This window comes from Theropithecus gelada, chromosome 5 (assembly GCF_003255815.1).
Source record: "Theropithecus gelada isolate Dixy chromosome 5, Tgel_1.0, whole genome shotgun sequence".
NCBI classification, from domain to species: Eukaryota; Metazoa; Chordata; class Mammalia; order Primates; family Cercopithecidae; genus Theropithecus; species Theropithecus gelada.
In genome coordinates this window covers 41,056,507-41,067,335 of record NC_037672.1, presented here as the reverse complement: position 1 = coordinate 41,067,335, position 10,829 = coordinate 41,056,507, and the positions used below count along the sequence as shown (strand labels likewise).

Sequence of the window (10,829 nt, the reverse complement as noted above, 5' to 3'; positions counted from 1 at the left end):
CCTTCGTCTTCTACCATGAATGAAGTTTCCTGAGGCCTCCCCAGAAGTAGAAGCTGCTGTTTCCTGTTCAGTCTGCAGAACCGTGAGCCAATTAAAGCTCTTTTCTTGATTACTCAGTCTCAGGTATTTCTTTATAGCAGTGTGAGAATGGACTAGCACAGGTGAACACCACCACACCCGGCTAACTTTTTTTAGTAGAGATGAGGTCTCGCTGTGTTGTCCAGGCTGGTTTTGAACTCCCGAGCTCAAGCAATCCTCCTGCCTCAGCCTCCTAAAGTGCCGGGATTACAGGCATAAGCCACCATATCCAGCTCAAATTCTCTGATTTTAAAATTCAATGACTCTAGAAAAATTTCCTGATTCCACATAAATACTCAAATTCCTTGATATGTTGTACTCCTTTATTTCTTATTTTACATAAACAAACTTTATGTAAGTTTATCAGTGCAAAACAGAAATAGAAAAAATGGCAATATAAACCTTCAATTATTTAAGAATGGTATGACCTCAACCAAAATCAGATTTAAAAAGAAATATCAGAAACTGGCTTTTTTTAGGGAATTCTAAAAAAAAATTACCATTTGGAATACCTGTTGCACATTAACTTTGAGGGTCATCTTGGGGAAAAAAATAAGTTAATTATTCTTGTCTGGCTTTGTGAAATTTTTCAGAGTAATATCACTAAGAGGAAACTGGATATAATTTGGTACTTTCCCATATGGCAATGACATGAAGTAACAAATGGCAAGTGGTAAAGGGGAAGGAAGAAGAAAAAAGTATAGAGTGAATCGTAACGGGTAAAAAAACCAAGGTTTTGTTTTTTTTTTTTTTTTTTGTAAAGAAGGGGTAAGGAATTTGAAACTTTAAGAATAGAGTATCAAATTATTTATATATATATATATATGTAGAACACAATTTTCTATCTTAAAAATAAAACTGGAATGTTATTTCACTTAAAATATACAGTATGCAAAATACTCTAAACAGTAAAATAAAAAAAACACAAAAAAACCAATGTAAATGCTTGTAATTTTTCCAGTAAATGAGATTTCTAGATCAAAAATCACCATTACAAACCCTTTAACCAAGGATTTATTTTTTGTTTCCAGCATTACAATTTGTAATAATTCATAAATTTCCATTTCAGTACGTTTTAAGACACAGATCTCACACAGGCAGTTGTGTCCACATGTTAACAACTCTTTTATTCAGCAAAGAGATCACCCAGCCGCCATTCTCATATAAACAATGCTCACTGCTACCTGAACATTTTAAAGTACGTTATGAGTTGTTTTGATGATGACAGCTGTAGCTTTTCACCACATTTTCAATTACTGAATTGCATGTTTTTTTCACCTTGATAACTTAGGGTCAGTAGAAAGCTATTTACTTACATGTTATAGTCAATATTCTATGCTAAATGCCCATTTGTAACTGGAAGAAACTCACAGACACACTATGAACTATATTATACAAAATCATGACCATGAGTTTCAGTGAGAGATTCTGTCTCTCTTAAAGCAAGAAATATCCCACAGCTCAGATTTACATAAGTAGTGCCACCTTTTAAATAAATTAAAAGTCAAATGCTGTCCTGCCTGTAAAATTATAAATATTTCTAACCCATTTTACAGAATTTTAAAATGTTTATAAATGCATTATCTCCCAGTAGATAAACATTATGGTACTGAACCTCATTTAAAAAAAAGTCATCACACTGGCCCATGGGAACATCTAGGACTGTACCTCCTAACATTAAAAATTAAACCAAATAAGGGGAAAAGAGCAAAGAAGAAAAAAGAAATTTTACAAAGTGGCAACTACTATGACCTAAAAGTGTATACTGAGATGTCGTCATTCAATTCAGTAACTAAACATTTCTGGAATGAACATTTGTAGATAACTAGGTAAGGAGAGTGATTCTCTTAGCACTCAGGTCAAAATCACAAAGTATGGAGAAATAATTTCCACATTCTATAAGGAAATACAGACTTTGAAACGGAGTGACTGTTTAAAAACTACATACCAAGATTTAGCCAGAACGTTCAAGATTGGCAGATTCTGATGGAGTGAAATCTTCAGTGGCAACAAATTAAAAATCATGATCCTATGGATGTCACTTATTTTTACCAATGTGAAAAAAAGAAAGATGATTGCAAAGTACAGTATACACTGAACAGGTGAAATATGGGACATTATGAACAATTTAAATAACCAAAATGTTCCCTATGGAAGCATAAAAACATGATTTGCAAATTGATTCAACTTGTAGTGTCTCTCTTAGATGTAAGAAGTACTTTTAGTTCTGTGTCCTGCTGAATTGCTCTTTACATAAAATATTTCCTTCATCTTAAAAAAAAAAAAAGGCTTCTGCATGGCACTGAGTCCTTCAGTGTAGGAGAGGAGGAAACTTTGTAGAGTAGACGGACAAACTTGTTTCCAAGGTCCCCACCCAGGTGATTCATTCCATCAAATTCACAGTATCTCCAAATCTACATGTCGAACTTCAGGATTTCGTTTCTGTAAAGAAAAATCACCACCACATTATTTGTAGCAAAATAAAATCTTGTTTCTTTTTATTCCTCTTGATCATTAGAGCCAATGAAAACATTTGCAAACTATTTCACTACAGCATACTAATAAGAGAAACAGTTGCATAAGAAAAAAAAAAAAGATCAATAGGTAAATAGACATACTATAAACAGTACAATAAGTAGTCCCACATTTCCTAAGTTTTTTCATGTGTTCGTTAATACAAAAATGCATTAAGGATCTAGTACATGCCAAGCATTGCAAAGCACTGGAAATACACATTTTTGTGTGGTGAAAAGAAAATCACTGCAAAGCAATAATAATCAGAAAGAGTAAATTGACAACCACTCATTTTATATACTTCAGCAACAATCCATATATTCTTGGGCCGGGCACTGTGCTAGAACACAGAGCTATGATTATTAAATAAGACTGTTCCTGACCCAGAGTGGCTCAGTTTAGCTAGGGAGACAAGCATAGCAGTAACCACCTACAAGTTAAAGTATTAGAGCTAATAATAAAAAGTTAACATTTATTGGGTACTTACTGAAGTATCAAGTACTGTGTTACATGTGCACATGTATGTGTGTTTTAAAAGCCTAATAACCTAATTATTATTTCCATCTTATACTTGGGAAAACTGAAGTATGAAGAAATTAACTAACCTGTCTGAAGTCACACTGCTAGTAAGTGATGGAACCAGGACTGATTCCAGGCCTGACTCCAGACCTGATTCCAGACCCCAAGCTCCTATTACACTGTACTAAATAATAACACTAGGAGCAAAAATGAGACAGCCATTTTGCTCATGGGATCTAGAAAGATTTCAATGAGGGTATAATATCTAAGGTAGGTCTGCATATGGTGAGCCTTCCAGGTAGATAATGAAGAGTGTCTAGACAGAAAACACAACATCAGCAAAGTCAGACAGCCTGCAAAGTGTGCAATGGCACTATGGTATAGCTAGAACAGAAGCTGCAAAAAGGGTAGGGTTGGTAATGAGGTTGGAAAGACAGGCAGAAATCAGGTTACTAAAAATCTTATATGCTAGCTTAAGGAACTTCAATTCAGTAACAACCAATACTGTCTACTATTACACGCCTACTCTGTGCCAGGCATTGAAGTGTATATGACAATGAACTGGGAACAAACAGTATTTGCCTTCAGTGGACTTATGTTTGAAGTGAAGTAATATGGGTAAATTAAGTAGCCAATTACAATACTCGGCTACCACAGAGCAAAGTAAAGATTTGGGGTTTCTTTTTCCTGTGAGTGCACAAAGGAAAGGCACCTAAATCAACTTGAGGGGAATTACAAATATAATAAAATGTAATATATTAATACTGTGAGAAGGGAGGACAGAAAGTAGTGTATAATTACCACACCTATCGAAGAGGAAATACTGTTAAATCAAGAGAAGTAGTATAAGACTTTTATATAGAAATATGGCAGTAAATAAAGACATACTAAAAGTATTAAAAATTATTTTATCTCTTAAAATATAAGTAATGAGGTAAGTGAGGCAGTGATAGTTATTTCTGTTATAATCTTTTCAGTTCTATTTGACTTTATAAACTTTGTGCATTATTTGATAAAAATTGCAAAAATAGATCACAAGGGGAGAAAAGTTCCTGTAAATGATTCAGTTAGGATTAATAATTCCTAGCTTAAAAAGTAATACCCTAGGACCATGTGCATATTACTCGTATTAAAGGCATCCAGTCATAAAAACAAAATCTGGCAGAATACTGGAGTTTTGCTCCAGCAAGAACACTCTATTGAGTGCACACAGGGATTTTTCTTATAACTAGTGTCGTTCAAGTGTGCCTGGGGGTACCTTCCTCTTAAATACTAATGTGAGAATCACCAGGGACCTTTCAACAAGGAGGGTACACTTTTGTTCTCAACCTTTTCCTTATTTAAAACCATTCCCTGTCTCTAGAACTCTGTAAACTCAATATGGAATTAAAAATAAAATTCTCCAAACAAAAATGAAACTAAATTTTATCTTCCTACTCCAATCAACTCTTACCTATCCTAATATGACTTGAAAAATTTACTTGTTCATTGAAAGTTTGACATTATTCTATCTAAAAAGCACAATATAAACAAATGTGTACTAATGAAAGCTTTATCTCAAAAAAAAAACTAAAAATTGGCTCTGCTTTTAAAAATCAAATTTTCAGAGTAAACTAATCAAATTTGTAAAAATGTATGTGCACAATACAAAGCACACAATATATGCTGAATGAATGAGTAAATATGATTAATATCCTTAAAACTCAATGTTCACTGCCTAACAAGATATCATGTGTATACTAGAAACTAGTATTTATGGAACAGAACTGAAAATCAATAACTGGTATCCAACATAAAATTTTCATTCACTTATTCAACAAATACTTTAAAATCTACTATATTCCTTACATTGCTCAATAACAATTAGGCTATTTTACACACCATGAGGATTTTATTCCAATACTTGCACAGAGTTAAAACCCAAATTACATAATTTATTTTGCAATGCTGCAGATTCATTAAAAACAATGCTATAAGAGAAACTGGAGAAACAAAGGCAAAGTAAAGAACAGAGCATTTAATTCAGACATTATTTATAAGGAATTTACGAATGCTACAGCAGTCTCCCAATGAACTAATTTCCATTAATCATCATGAACAAAAAACTTAATGGAGGGATAGGAGAAAGGTTTATCTATACTCTGAAATATAGAGATAGGACAAAAAAATGTTTAACAGATCAAAGAACTTTAAAATCATAACAAGATATATTAATTTTGTAGTTCCCATCTTGTAATATGGGAATCTACGAATTAGTCTCTATTATTTTTAACACCTTTACAAAGAACTATACAAGTTCTAGAATTTTTTTTTTTTGAGATGGAGTCTTGCTCTGTTGCCCAGGTTGAAGTGCAGTGGCACTATCTCGGCTCACTGCAAACTCTGCCTCCTGGGTTCAAGCAATTCTCCTGTCTCAGCCTCCTAAGTAGCTGGGACTGTAAGCGCCTGCCACCACGCCCAGCTAGTTTTTCTATTTTTAGTAGAGATGGGGTTTCACCATATTGGTCATGCTGGTCTTGAACTCCTGACCTCAGCTGATCCACCCACCTTGGCCTTCCAAAGTGCTGGGATTACAGGCATGAGCCACCATGCCCAGCCACAAGTTCTGGAATTTTAAGCCAAATATATAGTCTATTTCAACACTCAATGGCATTACTCAACAGAGATGGCTCTACTGCTACAGAATTACATAAATGAGTGTGACCTTCCAAAACAATCCAGTAATAATTACAATTTAAACTTGGAAGGCAACCATGAGATACTAAAAATGAAGGAATATGCCAGTGAACAAAGTTTTAGTTTTCAAAAGAAAATCAGCTTATTTTCATGACTAGGAAAAACAATTACATTCGTGCATTCCCTTTTGGTTTAGCACCTCAACTATGAAGATGTCCTTTGACTTAAGATTAATTATGCTTTATTATCTTAGCCAAAGATGTTCCCAACTGAATGTATGGATTATACTTAGCTTACTGGTTTGAAAGACTTACATAATTCAAAAACATTCTTAATGATTTAATAGTCTCTACTTAAAGTACAAAGTTAACTAAACAAAAACAATAAGGTCTGATTGTTATAAGAGTAAATATAGGTGATAATGACCAATTTGTTGATTATTCTTAAATCTGGCTTCTGATTTCTTGTATCTACTAAAATGTAAAGCAAATATTTAGTCCATTATTTTCCTTGCCAGCAAAATAAAAACAAATAGAATAAAGAGCAAAGTGTATTCAATCTTGTGCTACCTTGCACAAAAATAACCATCGTCTCACATTTTATATACATTAGTTGTTCGCAAAGTGCAGTTCAAAGACTGCTGGGGTCCTGAGACCTTTTTAGGGGGACTCTAAGGTCAGAACTATTTTCATAGTAACTCTAAGACATTCTTTTCTCTTTTTTTACTATGCTGACATTTCCTGATGGCATAAAAACAATGGTGGGTAAAACTGCTTGCACATTTGCACAATTCAAGGCAAATGGCATCGAACCATACCAGTAGTCATTGTCTCTACTGTCCCACACTGGACATAAAAAAGAAAAAAAGCCGGTTTCATTTTAAAAAGTCTTTCATGAAATAGCAAATGTATCCATTGTACAAGGATAATCTCAACCTTTGAATTCACTTTTAAAATCCTGTGACAAAATGGAAAGTATGTAAAAGTACTTCTGTGATTGCTTGAGTTGTGAGCTGAATAAACTGCTTTTTAATCTAGAATATATTTTTATTTGAAAGATTAACAAACTCAGTTTATTCAAATTTGGGTATTTGGCAGGCATCTTCTAAAAAAATGAACAAAATGAGTCTTATTTCAAGGAAAATAACAGTATTTGTTGCTAATGATAAAATGCAAGCTTTTAAGTGAAAATTTAAGTTGAAAAACATATCCACCCCTATCAGCCTGACAGTGTACCCATATTTAGAAATGTATCAACATCTGAAAGATCTATGTACCTCACTGAACCAGTATTTTCCAAAATACTAATTCATAATGTTATAGAATCATGCATGGGTAAAGGATTCATTCAGAGTGTAAAGACAGACCAAAAGATTTTAATATAACAGTGTATAGTAGAGAATTAATCTTACCCAAAGGGAGGTTTGGCTTTTGTTCTCCATAACCCGGAGGGAATTTCTAGGCCCTTGACATGTCCTGCCTAAGAGTGTCTTTGTTTATCTGGGGGCATTAGCCACCAGACAGTCTAACAATGTGACATATGATGGGGGCCTTTGACCACACAGTATCTGCTCCACCTCTAGAGGGGCTAGAGACAAAAGGTCAGCCACTTAGGCAGTCAACCGTGGAGCCTCAATAAAATCTCTGGTCAAGTCTCAGATGAGCTTCCTGGTTGGCAACACGTCATGCTACTGTCAAACTTCACTGCCAGGAGAGTAATACTGTACATTACAGAGAAAAGACAACTGAAACGTCATGTTTGGAACTTTCCTGGACCCTGCCCTATGCACTTCTTCTGTTGGCTGATTTCAATCATTATCCCTTCCCTGTAATAAACCAAACCATAATGGGTATAACATGATTTGGTGAGTTCTGAGAGTACTAGTGAATTATCAAACCTGAAGTGCTCTAGGGAACCTACTGAACTCACAGTTGGTATGAGAAGGAAGGACAGTCTTGTAGACTGTGCCCCCTACCTTCACAAGTAGCATATGAAAAGAGAATATCACAATTATCTCAAAAGGCTATAGGAACAGTTCTCCTTTTCCTTCATATTCTTCAACCAAACAATCAAATCACTACGACAGAAGGCAGAAGCAGATATGGGACTGTAGCTGTCTTCTACTAAGTCAGGCATAAGAAACTTTTGCAAAAATGTGAAATATCACTCTTCTAACTACGTTTTTTCATTTTGGAAAATATAACTATTTACATAAAAATGTGGGCTTAGCGTGGTGGCTCACGCCTGTAATCCCAGCACTTTGGGAGGCTGGGGTGGGCAAATCACAAGGTCAGGAGTTCAAGATCAGCCTGGCCAACACAGTGAAACCCCGTCTCTAACTAAAAATACAAAAAAAAAAAATAGCCAGGCATGGTGGTGGGTGACTGTTATCCCAGCTACTCGGGAGGCTGAGGCAGGAGAATCCCTTGAACCTGGGAGGTGGAAGTTGCGGTGAGCTGAGATCACACCACTGCACTCCAGCCTGGGCGACAGTGCGAGACTCCGTCTCAATTGAGAAAAAAAAAAAAAAATGTGGCCGGGGTGGGGTGGCTCACTCCTGTAATTCCAGCACTTTGGGAGGCCAAGACAGGTGGATCACTTGAGGTCAGGAGTTCGATACCAGCCTGGCCAACATTTTGAAACATCATCTCTGCTAAAAATACAAAAATTAGCCGGGCATGGTGGTGGGCACCTGTGGTCCCAGCTACTCGGGAGGCTGAGGCAGGAAAATCACTTGAACCCAGGAGGCAGAGGTTGCAGTGAGCCCAGATCGTGCCACTGCACTCCAGCCTAGGCAACAGAGTGAGACTCTATCTTAGTTAAAAAAAAAGAAGTTATTTATATTAAATAGGTGTATGTTTTTAAAAGTAAATGATAAATATTTAAAAATTTATCTACTTTCATGTATGATTTGGTAAATATCAATAACTATAACTCAAATAAATAAAATCTCTTTGGGGTCTGCAATAATTTTTAAAAATGAAAGAGTCTTAAGACCAAAATATTTGAGAAATGCTCATCTAGAAACTTCAAAAATTGTCAGATAAAGCTCACGAACTATAATATTAACAAAATCTTATTTGAAGTACTTGTATTAATCTAATCAGATATCCAGATTCTCAAAGGAAAACTTATAGAGATGGAAGTTTTTTCCTTCCATTTTTTACAAAATTAAAGAATGGTCAATATCAACTGAAGAAAAAGCACTGCCTTCAACAAACTATATACATTAAAGATCATTTACAAGTTTTTATTCATTGCAAACAGAATTCAAATGCCAATAAATGGCAATTTGAGAACACTGAGACATTTTAAAAGACAACCTGATCCAGATCAGGTAGTATTTCAGTAACATAACCAATAAATTACAATAACCTCCAACTGAATAGAAACAAACAAAAACAGAAAATAATTTCAAATGGACTAAAAGCAAGATACACATTCTATTTTTTCTAACTTTTGACCAGAGTCTAAAGTTTCCCTTTTAATCTTTCTCTAGGAACTTTCAAAATGCTTATTTAATAACAACAAAAATCCTTTGACTATTTTAGAAACTAAGCAGACAGCATAAAATAGTGGTTAAAAGTAAAGAATCTGGTTCAAATCACAACTTCCCTATTTCCTTGGGTAAATTATTCAACTTCTCTAAACCAGTCATTTTCTGGCTTATAAATACCTACACATTGTGGAGTTATGAGTGGGTTAAAGCATGCATGTGATGGATGCACTTAGTGTCTGCTGTAGATTAAGTACTAAAAAAAATAGCTGCCATTATTATTATGTTATTTTTATGAATACATCTTACTTTCAGTTCCTTCTCAAGTCTATCTACTTCAGCTCCTAAAGTATCAATAATATTTTCTCCATGTTTAAGCATAAAGGTCTCTAGTTCTTCAGGAGTTTTCACTTCTTGAATTTCCTATAAAGAAAATGAAAACAGGAAAATAAATTTTTTAAAAACCATAGTGGTACACTGATGACTCCTTAAAAAAAAAAAAAAACCTTATAACAAACACCATTACATTTAATGAACATTTTCAAAACTTTAAGCCACAGGCAATGGATTACCTATTTCCAAAACAATTCAGATCAAGAAAATTGAGTACAATACTACACAGAGGTGGCACTACAAAATTACTGGGGAATAATATAGTCAATAAATAGTGTTAGAATAATTATTTTCCTATAAGAAAAAAAATTTAATCCCTATCTCAGACCATTAAAATAGTTGAAATGGATGAAAGACATAAGGGTAAAAAACAAACCACAAAACTACTAGAAGAGAAGATAATATTTTTATGATAATGGGATATGGAAGGATTTTTCATGCAAAAGAATAAAAAGCACAGAGGAAAAGATTACAAATCTGACATTAAAATTAAAAATCATATTAAATCTTTTGTATAACAACAAAAAGAAAAGGAAGCTACAAAGTGGAAAAAAATAATTGCATATATACAAGTAAGAATTAGTATCCAGGATATTAAAAATAAAGAGTTTTCCAGGAGTTTAAGACAAGCCTAGACAAGATGGTGAAACCCCGTCTCTCCTAAAAATACAAAAATTAGCCGGGTGTGGTGGTGGGCACCTGTAATCCCAGCTACTTGGGAGGCTGAATTGCTTGAACCCGGAAGCAGAGGTTGCAGTGAGCCGAGATCACGCCATTGCACTCCAGCCTGGGCGACAGAGCAAGACTCTGACTCAAAAAATAAATAAATAAAACAAAAATAGAAAGAAAAATCAGGGAGCAATGTAGAGGAAATCCCACTGGTCAACGAACTTCAATGTTTATTAACCTCAGTGCTCCAAGAAATAAAATTAGAACAAGATACTATTTCACACCTATGAAACTGGCAAAAATTTAATAACTCTATCAATACAATCGTAAGAATATGAAGCAAGAACTTTGATATGCAATGATGGAAGTTAAGTTGACACACTTTGGAAAATAATTTGGTAAGACCTAGGCAAGCTGAAGATAAGTATACCTAATGGCTCACCTATTTAAAGCTATCTATATATATACCATACTAAAGAAACTT

General features: G+C 34.5%; 1 protein-coding gene across 3 annotated transcripts in view; it reads right to left on the bottom strand.

The window, feature by feature from the left end:
* Positions 1-1,065: 1,065 nt before the first annotated feature.
* SLC30A9 (solute carrier family 30 member 9) overlaps positions 1,066-10,829 on the bottom strand; it is a 104,956-nt gene continuing 95,192 nt past the window's right edge. For 2 of the 3 annotated variants that reach the window (XM_025385141.1, XM_025385142.1), the window contains exon 17: positions 9,013-9,706. In XM_025385141.1, coding sequence (XP_025240926.1) covers positions 9,533-9,706 — 174 coding nt within the window. In that variant the 3' untranslated portion in view covers positions 9,013-9,532. Of the gene's footprint in view, positions 2,521-9,012; positions 9,707-10,829 lie in introns of those variants that run through there. The other variant, XM_025385143.1, reaches the window with a different exon arrangement.